The sequence below is a fragment of the Homalodisca vitripennis genome, chromosome 4 (genome assembly GCF_021130785.1).
Source record: "Homalodisca vitripennis isolate AUS2020 chromosome 4, UT_GWSS_2.1, whole genome shotgun sequence".
NCBI classification, from domain to species: Eukaryota; Metazoa; Arthropoda; class Insecta; order Hemiptera; family Cicadellidae; genus Homalodisca; species Homalodisca vitripennis.
In genome coordinates this window covers 189735410-189754102 of record NC_060210.1, presented here as the reverse complement: position 1 = coordinate 189754102, position 18693 = coordinate 189735410, and the positions used below count along the sequence as shown (strand labels likewise).

Genomic DNA, 18693 nt, shown 5'->3' with positions numbered 1-18693 from the left:
ATTATACATCATACAGTTGTTGAAAATATCTTCACTCGCCGTGTTTTACATCATTGATTCAAATCGTTTAGGCAGAATTTCTGCTTTTTTAAATTTTTTTTAACTTATGTAAACCATGATGGTACTGAATGTAAAGCTTATCAGAGAGACCATTATTATATGTGAATCAAGATTATTCAGTGATTGAATATTTTAAAAGTCTGCAGTTAAGTTATTTTTAATAGTTCACAGTGACATTGAGGGTGCTTGGGCTTTGTATATAGCAAACACACATGGAAGTAGCCTCATACATCGTGTTAATTTAATATCCCATTTGTTTAATTTGTGTTCATTTTATTGTCAAGAAAAAGAGGAATAAACTTTCAGTTTGGTAAAGGCAAATCTGCTCTCCTTGCGCTATAAAAATGTCCATGTTTTCTTTAGAAAGTCTTGTTATATCTGTGTAACCCTTCTATTTGTCTAAAGATCAGAATTACAAAGTATCCTTTCCTGATGAAAAATCTTGTATTTGTTATTTTGTGAATATCTGGAGTTTTAGTACAAGTTTTGAATTTCACACATAGAAATTTTGCAAGCTATGCACAATTGATTTTACGTTGACTCGTAATAATTCACACAACTTTAGATTTTTCTGCCAACCAACACGGGAGTGTGTATATGATGTCACTTGGAGCTGGAGTATAACTAGGCTGCATGGCCCAGTTATTCTCTCAGATTTTGTGCTCACACACAGATTAAAATTAACATCTTTCAAAGGGTTAGAAAATTCAAACATTATTAGTGTTAAAATGTTGTAGTGAAACAAATGGTGATCTAAAATATGCTTAATGATCTCACCTACATTATCTGTCCACAGGAGGCAACAACAACAACAACATCAATAACAACAATTCGGACGGAGGTTGGGCGACCGTCACCAGGGAATCGAGACACAACAAACAGTTCAACACTGCATTTGAAGCATCCAAAATGCAGAATGTTAAGGTAATTTTATCTGATACTAGTCTTTGTAACAATAACACAAGTTTAATCTTCGTAGTCAAGGATTTCTGATGAATAGAATTTTACAGCTTTGTTGACATTGTAATAAAAGATTCACCAAACTGGTAAGCAAGAGAGTTGTAACTCATATACCTTCAAAGTGTACTACAATATATAATGTTCTCAAATCGTTTATTAAGCTAACTAAAGACTGATCAACACATTATAATAAACAACAAATAACTAATATAAGATAATATAAAACAACACATAATATTTACCTGCTTGCATGTAGAATTCCTCTATGGAACAAGATGCAATCATGATTAAAAACTTAAGTTAATCTTGTCTTGAACTCAAGACAGTTGTAGTTCTCTTATACATTTTTTAAATAATTTAATTGTCTTTGTTAATGCTGTAGTTAAAACAAACCATAATAATGCAATTCAATTTAATTTTTTAATCTGATCTTTTTAAAATTTAAAAAAAATTGTTGCCCCTCCTTATATTAAACTGTAGTGCGTTTTGTGCGTGAATGAAATGATGTTAATTTACTAATGTACTACAGTTTTAAGTTAATTTCATTGAGATTCAAGGATGGTGTTGTGTTTTGCAGTCTGAGGTAGACATCAACTCACTGAGTCTCGGAGGTAGTCAACAGTTCAGGTTCAGTGCCATGAACAACAAGACCATGGAGAACAAGCCTGGAGCGGTTTCGTTCACCACTTCCAACTTATTCTCACCGCTCTCTCGTGGAGAAGACAGAAAGCCTCCTCAATCTGGCATGAAGTAAGTATTTCTTGCTCACAGGAACTCGTTACTTTTAATCAATGTAAACGCTTCAACTCTAGTTAACAGAGATAAACGTTTTATTTTATATTAGTGTGATGGTTTTTTGCAAATTAATTAGAGTCCTAAAGTTACTTTGAGATGGGATTTGAAACAATTTCGGTATAGTTTTATATATATAATTTCAATAAACATTGAATAACAAAAAGTACTTGCTTCGCCGGAACTTGTACCCGGATCTCTCACTTGCCGGGTAAATGTGCTACCATTACACCACAGAGCGCTCACTTTTTATGATTCAATTATTTTGTATTTGGCCGTATCTGTCACATATGCGTTTAAATAACCAAACTAACTATGATCGGAAGACCAAATACCAGGTTTGAGTCCCGGCGGAGCAAGTACTTTTTGTGATCCAATATTTACACACACACAAATATAGTGTTAATTCCGTCCTGAATATAGTTGGCCGAGGCTTTATTGCCTGTTAATATACTGTGATTAGTTCAAAGTTTTTTTTTTGTTTTTTGACCATATGGTATTAAGAACGTTACTAACTTTATATACTGTTTGTATTAATAGATTTGATTCCTAAAGTTGGCTCTATAATTAGAGTTATCTCACACATTAAACTGTGTTTCAGCAGCAATAGAAGGATAACACCGACTCCATCAATAGAACGAGACAAGGAGAGAGAGAGGCAGCGGATGATACAAGGAGTAGAAAGTGAGAAATGTTTATTAATAATACTTGTAGTGTTAGTTTACTCTCTTCTACTATTCCCGTGGCACGCATCCGATTGTACCGGGCCTACATTGATTTGGCTTCTGTACAGTGGAAGAGTACTTTCTTACTATTTTAACAAATGTATTTCCGTAACAAAATTTTGACCATACAACGCAGTAAAGACTATTAATTCTCTATAATTTGGTGGTATTTAAACAATTATTAATCTTCTTCATTATTACACAAACAAATTTGGATCTGATATCTTAGTAGTGAAAAACAAATACATGAACGGCAAAACTGTGAAAGTAACAAAAAGCCTCCTTTGTCCACACTTGCAGATTGTTTGCGATATAGTGACTGAAAAGGACACGGTTTTAGCTTGTGCGTGCTTTATCTTCCTAAATCGTCGCATGTTATATTTTTATTTTAGTAATTTGGAAAGGTTACATCCCACAACAATGGACGAGAACGCAATTGTTCGATCGGTTTCATAGTCAAGTCTTGATTCTACATGGTCATTATAACTAATAAATTCAACAAAAAACTAATTTCAGTGTGAATTAATCATCAGTCAACCGATCACATCTGTGCTGCACAGGAAAGTTGCAGGTTGTATCCAACCTGTTGGCCAACTGTCAGCAGATTAGCTACAGACATCACCAGATACAAAATGAAACTAGTTTAAACACTGTTTTCATCACTACAGACCAGCTGACACATATATTAATGCCTCTTATAAATCTGGTGTAATTATAATAATCTAAATGAAATTGCTTTCCATACAGGACTCGTTCAAAGAAAGGCAAATATGCTGTGTATATATCTGGAGAAAACTTTTCATAACTGGGACATTTTTTAAAGCAAGACCATAAATTTATATTCTAGTGCATGTTACAAACAAGTTTACCTTTATATTACAGAATTTGAAAATCTCTCATAATTTGTAAGTTATTGACTTTGGCAAGTTCGAACTAAAAATTTGTATTGCCCAAAAAGTTGTAATTTTTTATTCATTAGCTTTCAAATATTAAATGACATGCATTAATGGTTTTTTAAACACAATTTTACTAGTAAAAATAAACCGTAGCAGATATTTTTAAACTGTTTTGAACAAAAAAAGACAGTTAGTGTTGAAACCACAGCAAAGGATGAAAGAGTTGAGCAACCTCGTGCTTCTGTGTAGGCGAAGGTCGCAGCTCGCGAGGCAGCAGTGTCCAGCGGGGACCACCGTCCCGAGATAGCTCGGTTCCCCCGTCTGCACCCACAGTAACTGAGGCTCCTGCCGTGGTCAAGTCCGCTCCTGTCGACCCGGAAGCTGCCCGGCTCGCAGAGGAGAAGCTAGAGAGGAAGACCATCATGATCCTAGAAGAATACATCACTGGCGTCTCTCCATTAGAGGTTTGTGTTCCAAATTTTTTTCAAAACCTGATACCTGTCTCATCTTCTATTCCGATACCAATTTTTATTTCAAGCTAATAATGCTTGGAGAGATCGCAAAAGGTAACATTTGTACAATATTTGTGGTAGATTGGTATTGAACTCTAATTGACATGTGTGATTGAGTTGTGTTCAGTAATTGGCAATTTATCAATTGATCTTTGTCTGCGGTAGATTAGTTTTGTCCATATATTCATTTTTACTTTCCTGAAAGCTGAAGTTATAATAAACTGACTCATAAGCAAGAAATGCTTTATTTATTTCAGTGCGATGTGATTATAGATCTATTTCACTTTTATTTGATTCTTTCTTTTTGTATTATTTTCAAGATAAAAAAGTGGGATTTTCCCTCTCAGGAATTCAGTTTTTGATTCCTTACATGATAACACTATAGTGAGAGGAGATGGTTTGACAAACTCTATCTTATGCAGTGTATCCAAGATATCAAATTATCTCGTAGCCTAAGATATATTGTTGGATGTGTCTGTGCAGGATGTAAAGCAAGAGATGGAACAGATTTACACACCAGCCAACCTGGGAATGTTTGTGGAGAAAGCTCTGCAGTTTGCGTTGGAACGCAAGGCTGGTACTCAGCGAATTGTGGGACAGCTGCTCGCTGGCCTCATGGACCAAGGCACCATCTCTCCCCAAGTTCTAGTGGAACAGTGAGTATCTTTCGTTGCATGTATTACTGCCCTAAGGCAGTACTTTGTGTGGTTGTGACTAAGGATCTAAAACCGCCACCGTAAAACAGTATTAACCCTTCCCATGCTGTAGACGAATATATTCCAATGATAGAATTTTACCGAAATGCCAGATACGATTGTATCCGAAATTATACATTGTGTTTCTTGGAGAGATTTCAGTTCACAAAAAGCCATCGGAATGATAGGCTGCACTCTGTGCTTATCGCGGTTGACTAGGAAGTATTTTTAGACAACCTACGTTCCGCGGAAGGGGGAAGAAGACTACCTGCTCAGCTCTACAGAGCCATAAACAAATATATCCCTTGTCCGTCCAGATGATTGACCTTATCTATGAAACCTCAGATAAGAAAATGTTTTAAAGATTTTTCAGTTTTATTAGATTGCTCCGTGAATTTAAATTCAGATCAAATAGATTCTGAAATTTATTAGTGGCATGTAAAGGGTTAATATTTATTAGTAATTAGTCAAATTGCGTATTAAAGAAGCATGTAAATTTTAGTAAAGCAATTATTTTATTTTGGATAGTAGAGAAACAATTAAAAAAAAGCTAATTATAATTTTGCACAATTATATGGTGGTCAGAAATGTATTATTATCTTTTATTTATGACACCAAGTCATACTTTACCCTTTCTGTTTTTACATGATGTACTTGTTTAGTACACAACGATGCTAAAAGTATTGTATTTTTACAGGCTTCGCCTTATCTACGAAATGGCTGACGACATCGCCATCGATGTCCCCAAGGTGTGGGAACTTCAGGCTCAAACATTAGGTAACTATATAGATTTTCGTTATTTTTATTCCACATAGATTTGTCATTTGTTATGTATTGCTGGCACTGGAGAAATTTATTTTTATGTAATTAACTCATTTTAAATTCAGAAATATCATGTATTTAAATATGAACAAGATATAAATATATCATTTTGTCAAAAGTAAGGAAAGAGTGCAGTTTGATTTTTCAATGATTATTTATTGTTGATGAAAGTAGTGGACTGAAAGGCAATGAAGTCAAATTATGCTATGAGAAAAATCATGATGCATTTAGAAATACTGTTTGTTAAAAGTTTGTCCCTTTTAACAAGAAATTTAATAGTTTTAGCCAAATAAAGAAGTTGAAAAATGGCAATCCATTGTTATTGGTCTTCAACATATTTCTCAAAATAAAAAAAAAAATTACGAATTCTATGTTGGATGTGTACTTATATATCAGAACCTATTAATAGTTTTTAAAAAGAATCGGTCCTTCAATTTTGGTTTTTAATTGATAATATTAGAGGACAAACTAATATGATTCAGTGTGATTCATCTTCAATTTCCTCGTAAGTATTATGTCCAATTGTCCATCAGGTGACTGAGAAGTTCATAATTGTCATTTGTTTTGAATTGCTGGCACTGAAGAAAATTATTTTTATGTAATTAACTCATTTTAAATTCAGAAATAACGTATATTTAAATATGAACAAGATGGAAATAGTTTTAAAGGTCACTTTTAAAATTATTTTATGAAGTGTAAGGAAAGAGTGCAGTTTGATTTTTCAATGATTATTTATTGTTGATGAAAGTAGTGGACTGATAGACAATGAAGTCAAATTATGCAATGAGAAAAATCATGATGCATTTAGAAACACTGTTTGTTAAAAGTTTGTCCCTTTTACCAAGAAATTTAATAGTTTTAGCCAAATAAAGAAGTTGAAAAATGGCAATCCATTGTTATTGGTCTTCAACATATTTCTCAAAATAAAAAAAATTACGAATTCTATGTTGGATGTGTACTTATATATCAGAACCTATTAATAGTTTTTAAAAAGAATCGGTCCTTCAATTTTGGTTTTTAATTGATAATATTAGAGGACAAACTAATATGATTCAGTGTGATTCATCTTCAATTTCCTCGTAAGTATTATGTCCAATTGTCCATCAGGTAACTGAGAAGTTCATAATTGTCATTTGTTATGTATTGCTGGCACTGGAGAAATTTATTTTTTATGTAATTAACTCATTTTAAATTCAGAAATAACGTATATTTAACAAGAACAAGATGGAAATAGTTTTAAAGGTCACTTTTAAAATTATTTTATAAAGTGTAAGGAAAGAGTGCAGTTTGATTTTTCAATGATTATTTATTGTTGATGAAAGTAGTGGACTGATAGACAATGAAGTCAAATTATGCAATGAAAAAATCATGATGCATTTAGAAACACTGTTTGTTAAAAGTTTGTCCCTTTTAACAAGAAATTTAATAGTTTTAGCCAAATAAATAAGTTGAAAAAATGGCAATCTATTGTTATTGGTCTTCAACATACTTCTCAAAATAAAAAAAATTACGAATTCTATGTTGGATGTGTACTTGTATATCAGAACCTATTAATAGTTTTCAAAAAGAATCGGTCCTTCAATTTTGGTTTTTAATTGATAATATTAGAGGACAAACTAATATGATTCAGTGTGATTCATCTTCAATTTCCTCGTAAGTATTATGTCCAATTGTCCATCAGGTGACTGAGAAGTTCATAATTGTCATTTGTTATGTATTGCTGGCACTGAAGAAAATTATTTTTATGTAATTAACTCATTTTAAATTCAGAAATAACGTATATTTAAATATGAACAAGATGGAAATAGTTTTAAAGGTCACTTTTAAAATTATTTTATGAAGTGTAAGGAAAGAGTGCAGTTTGATTTTTCAATGATTATTTATTGTTGATGAAAGTAGTGGACTGATAGACAATGAAGTCAAATTATGCAATGAGAAAAATCATGATGCATTTAGAAACACTGTTTGTTAAAAGTTTGTCCATATTAACAAGAAATTGAATAGTTTTAGCCAATTAAAACAAGTTGAAAAATGGTAACCCATTGTTATTGGTCTTTAACATACTTCTTGAAGTGACTACAAAATTTTACATAACAGATTTACGAATTGTGTCTACATCCTCCATCGTTTTTGAAACACAATAAAAAATATCACACTGTTCAAATTTATTTCAGATTCTCGATTGTCTAAAAATGAACACACTTAATTGTACAGAAACTTACACCAAAGATGCAGATACTTTTCCGTGATTAATAAAACAGTTTGATGAAAGTAGTGGACTGAACGACCGTGAGGTCAAGTGATTTAAATGAGAGAAGTTGCATTCTAGTGTCTTAGTGTACAGTGACCGAACGTAGAGTTGACATTATCGCAGATAACTTATATTTCCAGTTCCCATACTGCTTGCGGAAAAGATCAACTACGGCCATCTGAGAGATGCCTGCAGTGCAGTGTTGAAGACAAGAGCTGCGGCCAAGCTGCTGGCCCCCACGCTCACCCTTCTGGCTCAGGAGAAAGTGAGTACAGTCTAAAAACTTGAGTGTCAAGTCTAAATCAGCTGTGAGACAATCAGTGGCACGAAATAATTTATAACTTTTTGTCTAAAGGGGGTCTTAATTGGTTTATCGACAATTTATTTTTGCTGCTCTTAATCTCTCTGGACGGTTTCAATTTAAAAACATCTTTATTTTCCATAAATATGTACATCATTACGACAAAGTCTTGGTATACTCCTTATTGATGCAGCCAAGTGTCATTAAGCACAAAAATGAAAGTAGATACCAAAGTTCGTTAAAAAATCATTAATGATTAAAAATCTACAAAAATATTTTTAAATGGATTCACCAACAACCAGGAACGAATTTTTAAAATAACAGACGAATATGAGTAAGACTTTCTCCAAAAAGTTATAAATTTAAAAAAATTAAGCTGCAATAGCTTGCTAGATAATTGGCCAAAAAATGTATTATTATGTATTATTAGTTTAGTGTTACAAGTAAGTTTATTTAGCTCACAAATCATGGTACGCTTCATTTATAAGAAAATGATACATCAGACAAAGTTTTATTTTATAAAGAAAAACTATGCAGTTTTTTACTATGAACCGTATTAAGATACACATAAACCCAAAATCACTTCTGCTGGACCAATTTAAAAACCTGCTGGATGTTTGTGGAAAATTTTGTCTTATTATGTTTAGTCTTTTAGTTTTTTTTGTTTCTGTTGCATGTGTTTTTCAACTGTAATTTATTTTTTAAATAAACACACTCAACAATTTCAAGATTAACTCAATTATGTTGTTTTATAAACTTAGTTCGAATTATTTTCGAATGTTACATAACAATATTTCTTAAATTTTTGCTCGTAAATTACATGAAACAGTTCTAAACTGAAATAGAATTGTACAGTTAAATTCTTTAATCCAAAACACATAAGATGATCCATATTCATATTATTCATTGTTTATCAAAAATTTACTTTTATACTGTTTGAGATAACATGTGTATTCTTCTCCAGTTGTAACGTACTTATGTGATATTGCAGAGTGCAGGTCCTGCGTTTGTCAGAAAACTGTGGGATTCTTCAAATGTGAGCCTTAAAGACTTCTTGCCACAGGAACAAAGTGTCGATGCGTTCATCAAAGAAAACGTAAGTATTATGTTACAATTTTCTTCTAATCTTCAAACATGCCTAAAAAAGTGTTGGATAACTTTTAATTAGAATCAATCAGAGTTAAATCATTTGCATAATTTACCTATAAATTTTAACGATTTATCAAATTTTTTGTGCTATTCTTATCATGTTTATAATTAGATTTGTTGAGTTAGTTTACTTTTAAAATAGTAACACACTTTTTAGTTCTGTACTGTGTAAAAATTAATTAGATAAAACGCAACAATAATTTTGTTTTATATGTGATAAATATGAAAATAACTTGCTATATGCTATATTGCTATATTTAATACTCTATTCGCCCCTTCCATCTTCAATCTAGCATCTCCCAATTAGTTCCAAGAGCCATTTCTCGTTACAAAATCCACTTCTAGTCAATATTGGTATACGACCGGTTTCACGACCATTCAGCTTTGGACCATTGCATGGAGCGATTTTATGTACAACAACCCACTTCTAGTCAATATTTGTTTGAAGCTCTGCAACGAGGCTCATAAAATTATGATTACCATCTTCGTTGGCATTAAAAGTATTCAGAAAACTGTAAACTTAACTCAGCTCTTGGCTTTGTATGATTACTGTTACATTACTGTTATATTGCTTGTGTCTATGTGACAGTCGCTGGAGTACCTTACTGGGGAACCGCCCAAGTTCGACAGCAGCTCCAATCAGCTTTCCATGGAACAGGTGAAGGACAGGATGCATAGGCTAATGATGAACAACCAATCCTACGAGAAAATACATGAATTCATCTCAGTAAGTACAAGTTATTTCAAGAAATTAATATTGATTACATTGGTTAAGAAATGGTAAGTGATTTAGTTGTTGAGGATCTTAATTAGTCTACATAAAATACAGCAACTATTAGTCATTTTTTAAACTTCTTCCTTATTGAATTGTAATTAATTATTAATTTTAAAACAAACACTCCAATAAAACATAATTATTATTGTAGTGTTTGTTTTTAAATTAAATATTTTGAATGTATTGAATTAACAATGATATGAAATAAATTTCTGTTAAAGAATTGCCTTCAGATCCTTTAAATATATATTTATGTCCTGGTAAATTCTACTAAAAATAGCTGTTTCTAGTTAAATAAGGAAAATTGAACATGGACTCTACATTGAAAAGTATTGCATGGTAAAGTAGAACGTGATTATCCATTGGGGAAAATGTCAAAAAAGGCAATTTTCTAAAGTTTTGTCATTAGTGCCTTATTCGTTTTGGGTGGAGGTTAAAATTGTTAAAAATTCCAAGTGAAAAATGTGACACAGTTCACATTTTTTTACCTCGACACACTTTAAAATCAACTATCCAACGTGTAAATAAAAATTAAATCAGCATCTGCCACAACAAGACGTATATATTTTTCAGACCAAACAAAAAAATCTTCTCAATAAATATTTTCTTTTGTCATTCATGTATATTTATAGACTGTTAAAACTGATTATTTCTGCTGTGGCTTGAAAGTGCTACAATCTGTCTGCCAAATTTGCAACTAAATTAATATTAATCGATTTGCAGCACATATAAACACCGTTCAGAGTTGTTTTTTTATCTGAGTGTCAGTGCAACTGTTTGTATTCTTTTGATATTAATTGAGACTATTATATTTTTATTTTGCAGATAAAAATACTTTTAAAATAGATTAAATTCGTAGCTTTGAAGCTATTAAAATTTTAAAATTGTTGAGAATTCCATTTACATTTCAATCATTTGAAGAGCTTCAGGTCAAATAACTGCCATTTAAATCCAAGTCTAAGTGACATACATGGTTACGCAAACGCCGAGTGGTGGCACGCAGAACCCAGCAAGGCCATAAGCTGTTTCCCACCACGCTGAGCAGGAAATGAGTACAGACCAAACTTAACGGTCTGCCGAGTGTTAACGGTTAATGCATTGTTATAAAGAAACATTGCAAGTCACATTCAATGATTATTGTATGAAAGTAGTGGACTGACACCGTGTGAAGCGAAAGTGAAGTTAGATGAGAGTGTGACCGTCTACAATCGTAAATTAATTGTGACTAGATAGTGCTCTTCTCTGCAACGTGTGATCGCTCAGCCTGACTTGTTTGTTACAGAGCAACGTTGGGGACAAAGTGGAGGATCTCCATTTCATTCGTGCCTTGATTACCTCAATATGTGAAGCCTGCATTACAGGTCAGTATTGTTACAGTAACAAGTAAAGTGTAGTACGTGATGGTAGTAGTTACGTGCATAGTTACACTTAGGAATACGTGCTGTGTACCATTATTAAAATGTTATTTTTCATTCAAAAACTTGTGCCTGCACAATTGTTCTTTCATAAGTAATTAACATATTAACTCGTTTTCCATTTCCAGGTCCCTATAACGATCTAGATTAATTTTGTTGACCTTTCTGTGTGTTTGTGTGTCATGTGCCACAACAATTCCGAGTTAATTCAAATACTTAACGTAACTAAATAAAACAAGGACTAAAGTCTTTTATGGACTAAATTAAGGATGGTTTTGTTTGTTGTCGTTCCAGGTTCCAACGCTTTGGACAGCAACAAGTTGAATCAATACAAGAAACTCATCCAGAGGTTCGTCGACAACAAAGAAGACAGAGAGCTAGCCGCCATCACCGCCGTACACATGCTCATGTCCCGCCTCGAGCACCCTTCAGGTAAATGTGCTGGAACACACTCGATAACATCCAGAGAATTCAGAGATTTTATTTACACCCAAGAAAATAAACCGGGTTTTTACTGACAAGTCTCAATTGTTTTATTTCAGGTCTGATCAACACCATATTCAATAACTTCCTAGATGACAATTTAATAAGCAGCGATTCATTCCTGAAGTGGAGGGATGATAAAGAGAACATTGAGAACAAGGGAGTATCGGTGTACGCTTTGACTTCCTTCTTTGCGGCTCTGGAGGAGGTCGAGACTGACGAAGAAACGTCCTGATTGACAAACAACAACAGGTAGGTCGACATGCAAGTAGTTGAGAAACGTTACGTTCTTGGCAGGCTTGTCCACTGATTTTACATACCCTAGTTTCTTGACCACAGATTCATCTGTAACAAATCCCTCTGGCCTTGATTAAGATACGATAAAACCTCTACTCTTTGTTTGAAGGTTATTTTTGACGATGGAAAGATTATGAGGGAAACAGGATTTTTCCGGACATTTGCCATCGTTCAGTGAAACAATAAATCCTTATGTGCCGGGATTATCGGAGAAAATTAGAAGAGTAGGTAGAATCTACAACATTAGAACCACGTTTATAACACACAATACTCTTTGACAAAGTCTCGTAAAAACAAAACAAAAAAATGGCACACAGGATTCCAAAAACTGTGTTTACAGTATAAAATGTAGTTGCAGTAGGGAATACATAGGCGAGACAACAAGACCACTAAACGTAAGGATAAAAGAGCATAAAGAAAACACAAGAAAGGGTCTCACAGAAAAGTAAAAAATTGCACACCATTGTTGGTCCGAAGACACCATCATATGAATTGGGATGAAGCCAACATAATACATCGGGAACCACATTTCTTCAAAAGGAAATTAATTGAGGCAACATACATTAAATTGGCAGACCAACCAATCAGTCAACCATCAGTCGAGATTAGGCCGGTTTGGTTGCCAATTCTAAAAAATGAACTAAAAAGAAAACCAAAAGTATCAAACGGATCAGATATTTGTAATAAACCAATGTGGAGTCATAATGTGGGTTTAAGAAGTTTATCTCGCATGAACCAATAATAACAAAAGGGCCCATTCCTGTCCCCCTTCCTTTTTATTTCCGTCATCTTGTTTTTGTCTGCTGTGACGATTGCCATTGGCTAGTGCCCTCTGGTCAGTTGTAGGTTGTTGGTAGACGAATGCAGACGTATTGTGACCTGTATTCTGTAGTTCAGTTTTAATAGTTTATTTTTATTAAGTGCATGTTTTTAGAGTTAGTGAAGTTGACAAACAACATGGTGGTTGTGATTCCTGACTTAGGCGTGCCACAACGCTTTGGTATGATTTGTTTATTTTGTAATTAACCTAGTTTGTAATTATGTATTAGGTTAGTTATTACCTGAAGAAGAGATCAGATTGCAGATCTCGAAACGTAGTGTTACTGATTTATTGTTTCACTGAACGATGGCAAATGTCCGGAAAAATCCTGTTCCTTCACAAAACCTCTACCTTACAATGGGCATTCATTTACTTGTCAAACATCGTTAGTTTAGATCTAAGTTACTGATTAAACTTTTAGGTTATCAAACTTTGGTCAGCTGTTTTTTGTGTAGAGGGAAAGAGACAAGAGCCTCCACACGTAGTTCTTAAGGGACCTTTGTGCCTCCCTTACTTAATTTTTTTTTACTGTTTTACTCATTTATTAATGGTAAAGATTACATACACTGTCACATTGAAAACACAATATTGTACATTTCAATTTTAAGAGCAATGCAATCCTCCAGTTCGTCCAGATCTTCGAAAGAAGCAATACATTAAATAAATAAATAATCAATTAAAACAAATCAATTTATTAATTAAAAACTAATTACAACATAGATATAAGAATTTCCCAAGATCAACAATAATTGTTTAATAGATTGATCCCAAAAGACTCATCCACTTCATAAAATGGGTGTTCCAAAAGGAAAAAGCCAATTTGTCTTTTGAAAATGCCAAATGGCAGTGATCTTAATCTATTTGGCAGTGCATTCCATAATTTTGGTCCAAGAGATAATGTTGCTAATTAATATTGTTTTGAAGTCAGTTTTCTTGGTTACAATATTGTTTGCGCCCTTTGTGTTATATTGGTGGATGTTTTGATATGTTAAATTGTTTCCATATAAAGTGACAGTTCATACACAACTAAACAAGGCACTGTCATAATATGAAGTTCTTGAAATTTTTGTTTACGTGATCCTTAAAGCCAATACCAGAAATATAACGTACTGCTTTTTTGTATTAATACAATTTTATTAATGTTCTTTTTGAATGTATTTTCCCATATTTCAATACCATAAACCAACTGAGAGTAAAAAAAAAATGCATAATATACTAAGAGCTTTTTCATTGCAAAATTCCGACAGTTTTCTCATCATAAATATTGCTTTAGATAACTTTAAACAGAGATTAGTTGTGTGGTCATTCCAATTTAAACTTTTGTCGATAATCAATCCGAGAAATTTTGTAGAATTATACATTGGTATTACTAAATTGTCAACTGCTATTTGAATTTGAAAGGAAGATTTTTTTATTTGAAGTCAAATTTACAGCTGTTGATTTATTTACATTTACTGGCAAAAAGTTTTCATTAAAGTATTGCACTATATTATTAATTTGTATATTTGCTATGATTTCTAAATCCTCCAAAGTTTTGTGTTTATACAGTATAGATGTGTCATCTGCATATCAAATTGTCTGGTTAGGATTACTTACATTTCCAATGTCTCTTTAGGCCCTTGAACAATGAGACTTTTATAGAAGCCTATTGGAATTGAGGGCTCCTGTTCTCTTATATCATTATAATATGACACAAGATTTCCTCGTTCATCTGAAGCAGCTTACAATTAATAGCTTTTTTTGTATCAAAGTGATACTGTTATATATAACTAAGTGTGTTGTGTTTGTTGCAGGTCGGGGTCTTGAGGTTTGGAACTATTTAGTCGGAAACTCGTAATAATCGTATCAAATGAATCTGGTCAGCGATTGTAAACCAGACAAGTGGCGAAAAAACTTGTTACGTGATCCTACTTAATATATACTGTTTACGGAAGATTGTGTGGTTTGTAAATATATATTTTTTTCTTGTGAACTTGTTATAAACGAACTATAAAAAATGTATAGACTGATATATGAATGAATAAATTGTTATTTACTAATTTAAATTGCCCATATTGGCTTCATTTTGTAAAATAAAGATTTTTAGGATTTAATAATTCTTGTACAGAAATATTGTATATTTATTTTCATTGTTATTTTTATATCGTGGGTCGTAGTAGGCGACTTTCGATACATGTGAATAACTGCGGACGAAATCGCGACTTCGAGTGGTTTTGTTTTTCATTACGGTTTGTGATCTACTACAAACTCGAACGATGAAAGTGATTTTAGTGTAATCAATATGTATATTATTATATTAGTTGATGTTTATATATTTTTTGTTGACTGAAATAATTTTTAAAATTGTAAAAAAATAGGAGGTTAATAAAGATATATCTATTATATACATATATACAAACATAATACATTGTAAATTTAATATGGACTGTATACATAAGTTGGCTTTTTTAATATATAAAGAAAGGAAGATGGTGTGAAGTCTGTAAAAACAATGTTTTGCATAAACACTAACGGACTCAATAAATTTAGGTAAATTATATTTAAGGAATATACACAGAAGAAGATTCATAAATTGGAAATATAAAAGTATGTATATATTAATCTGTAATCTGTATATGACGGCCCAAGTGCTCCCAGGACCCAAGTCACTCTTGGTTATTTCGCAGCAAGAGATCTCAGAAGTTAACAGCAATCTGTTGAGTTTGAAGTCTGCCGTGCATAGGAGCTCAGTGATTTTATTTTGTGTTGAGTGATTTCTACAGAAACATTGTCAATGAAAAGTTAATGAAAAATATTGTTAATTTAACTGTATTGATGGCAAATTTAATTTAAAGTCCTGATGTTTTGACAATTAGAATAAAACCGCACCACCACTTTCATGGTCCTTATCTCATTGAAACGATTCTCATAATTATTTCTAGTAGAGGGGCATAACTGGATCAGAAACGGTGGCCAATACAAATACGCAAAAATAAGAGGGTTAACCCTTTGAGTGCCGAGTATTCTTAGTCTTTGACAGGTGGCCAGAAAAACCTGGGTAAATTTGTCAAAAGTGTACTAGTTGAGGGAAGATATATATCTATTATGTATGAATGCATTTTTGTGTAAACTTTTTTAATTGTTCATGCAATAAAAAATATTTTGTAATGATTAAATATTATATACATAATTTTTCAATTTCTGGGGAACATCTACAGTGAAAAATGACTCTAGGCTAATTATGACTATACTTTGTCGAAAAATTAGATTTATTTTTTCTAATTGATACACAGCACTTTTGAAAACTTCTGTTGCTATGGTTTATTACAAGGAGAATTATCCTAAAATTTTCCAGAAAACTGGGTATAAAAAATAATATTCTATTTTTTTTAAACCCGTTAACAGTTTTTTTTCCAATTAAAATCTATTATTTTGATGTTTTTTTTTTGTGTGTGTTTTACGAAGACAAATTTGTAGAGTTTATGTATATATTTTTTATACAAAAAGTTTATTTTATTGTCGTTTTCAAAATGTTGTAATTTTTTATACATCGTCAACCAAGTCATTTGTACTATCATGTCTGTGTCATAATCACGCTAAAGAAGCCAATCTTCTATTTTTTTACAATAAACACTAGAATTAAAATCACAAAATACTCCGAGCCAGGTGTTAGCAACAACAACACGTAGTAGCTGTCTGCACTGTGCGACTACAACGAAATCACCCAAGTGCAAACACTCATGACAGGACCAAGAAAGCGCAGACATTAGTACTTGTAATACTTGTACGACATGCGGTTATCATGGAATATTAAGGCAGACAACAGAATAACACAGGAAAAATATAATGATGCTTATTATTACGTCATTAGCACAGTTTTATGCAATCTTTATGAACTGTTGATGTCAACAACTGTGAGGGGTTAACCTTCACAATTCCAGCCATTTCTTGAAAAATATCTAAATATTCCTGTGAAAAAATATTTTTGAAGTTTCTTTTCTATCAATTTTCAAGGTTCTAATTTCTTTTTATTCGGAATGAAATATACAAATTGTATGATAACTGGAAATATGTATTCTTGAAATAGGTTATGCTAAAAATAATCTTCCTAAAAACATTTTTCAAACATTATTGACTGAATTGATATCTAAAATAATCGTTACCGTTTATACGATAACTATACAAATTGTAAAGTTAAAAATGAGCAACAATACCATATTTCTTTAGATCTCGGTAAATAAAAAAAAAAATGTGGGAATTCTTACAAATTTGTTTTTCAAGAAATGAACTTTTATTAATCAAAGTCAAGTTGAATATTAAAAGCAATTACTTAAATGTGTAAAAAATAATACTAAAAATAGGTGAACAAAGCTATGCTAATTTACAAGCGTCACGTTACGTGCAGAAGCTTTTCTTTGCCTGTCTGTTTTTATTTTAATCAATTACAGTATAGTGCCATAATTTATTATTACATCATAAGTGTGTTAACTGAAAAGCTAATATATACTTCAACTTTAGTTTCCATTTGGACTTAAAATTTCTCCAAACTGCCCTAAAATAATTCAATTGTTACTTAAATCATTGGGGCTATTAAAATATAATGAAATATTAGAGAGAAATTTCAGAGTTACTTATAAAAATAGTTTAACTCTTCGACTTCAGGAGCCCATCTTTAAACTTAAATCTAAAATAGATCGAGAGATTGGAATATTTTTCAGTGATAATCACTTACCTCAGGATTGTTTAGAATGCCATTTAAATAGAATATGCTTATGTCCCCGTTTTCAAAATGAATTTGTGTGTGAAGTTGCGGGTAATTACTAGTACTATATAAAGTTTAGGCTACTAAGTTTATTTTATAAGGAAAATGATTTTTTTATCATTATAGCACAGTTGCAAGCCTTGTGCTTTATATTTTACAAGTTGTGAATGTCTGTACATATTCAGACATTGCGATTAAGTGTTAATGACAGAAAGTAAGTCACTTTTCAGTAAATCAAAAATATTGGAACATATTTACTTAATATGCACAATCTGCACCACACTATATACTTGGTAGGTATTTACAACAGACGGACATTGCTATACATAATTTTATACACATTAACACATTTTTTTTACCACAGACTATTCAATTCTTGCACCTTATGCAGAAAAATGTTTGTGGCCAGTATATCCTCTATTGGTATTTGACAAGTAAGTAATAACAGATTTACCCCCCATTGCACTGAAAGAGTTAATTTATTTGTAAATTCTGAAGTATTTTTACTACAAGTGATCAATAGCTCAAAGATTTTAAGAATAGTATGCTAATTATAACATATTTATTAGCATATTAAGACAAGTGATTTAAAAAATTATTATTGGATACGGGCTAGAATTCCTTTGGATAAATTAACAATAAACAGCAGCTGACTACAAAAAATATTCAATGAAGGTTATGCCAACCATACACATAAGATATATGACCTATAAGTAAGTTTAGGGACAGTTCACACCCCACTCAGAGGTGCTAATTAGCAGATAACAGTACAATACATAGTTTCAGGTGAATTGTACCCCCAGTAATCTGTAGTTTACTCTCTTCACAATGTGATTTGGTACAACTGTTATCAGTGTTTACTTTCGTCACAATGTGAATTAGCTCCGTTACTAGAAGTTAACTTTTGTCATCTGATTTGGTACAGCTTTTATCAGTAGTTAACTCACAATGTGATTTGGTGCTGCTGTTACTGGTAGTTTACTCTCATCACAATGTGAT

General features: G+C 32.2%; 1 protein-coding gene across 6 annotated transcripts in view; it reads left to right on the top strand.

Moving 5' to 3' along the window:
- LOC124360808 (eukaryotic translation initiation factor 4 gamma 1-like) overlaps window positions 1-15830 on the top strand; it is a 166673-nt gene extending 150843 nt beyond the window's left edge. For 5 of the 6 annotated variants that reach the window (XM_046814721.1, XM_046814715.1, XM_046814716.1 and 2 more), the window contains 13 exons: window positions 857-984; window positions 1598-1770; window positions 2414-2496; window positions 3683-3897; window positions 4429-4601; window positions 5338-5417; window positions 7854-7978; window positions 9006-9110; window positions 9753-9890; window positions 11221-11299; window positions 11648-11785; window positions 11896-12088; window positions 14747-15830. In XM_046814721.1, coding sequence (XP_046670677.1) covers window positions 857-984; window positions 1598-1770; window positions 2414-2496; window positions 3683-3897; window positions 4429-4601; window positions 5338-5417; window positions 7854-7978; window positions 9006-9110; window positions 9753-9890; window positions 11221-11299; window positions 11648-11785; window positions 11896-12071 — 1613 coding nt within the window. In that variant the 3' untranslated portion in view covers window positions 12072-12088; window positions 14747-15830. The remainder of the gene's footprint in view (window positions 1-856; window positions 985-1597; window positions 1771-2413; window positions 2497-3682; window positions 3898-4428; window positions 4602-5337; window positions 5418-7853; window positions 7979-9005; window positions 9111-9752; window positions 9891-11220; window positions 11300-11647; window positions 11786-11895; window positions 12089-14746) is intronic. The other variant, XM_046814717.1, reaches the window with a different exon arrangement.
- Window positions 15831-18693: the final 2863 nt, after the last annotated feature.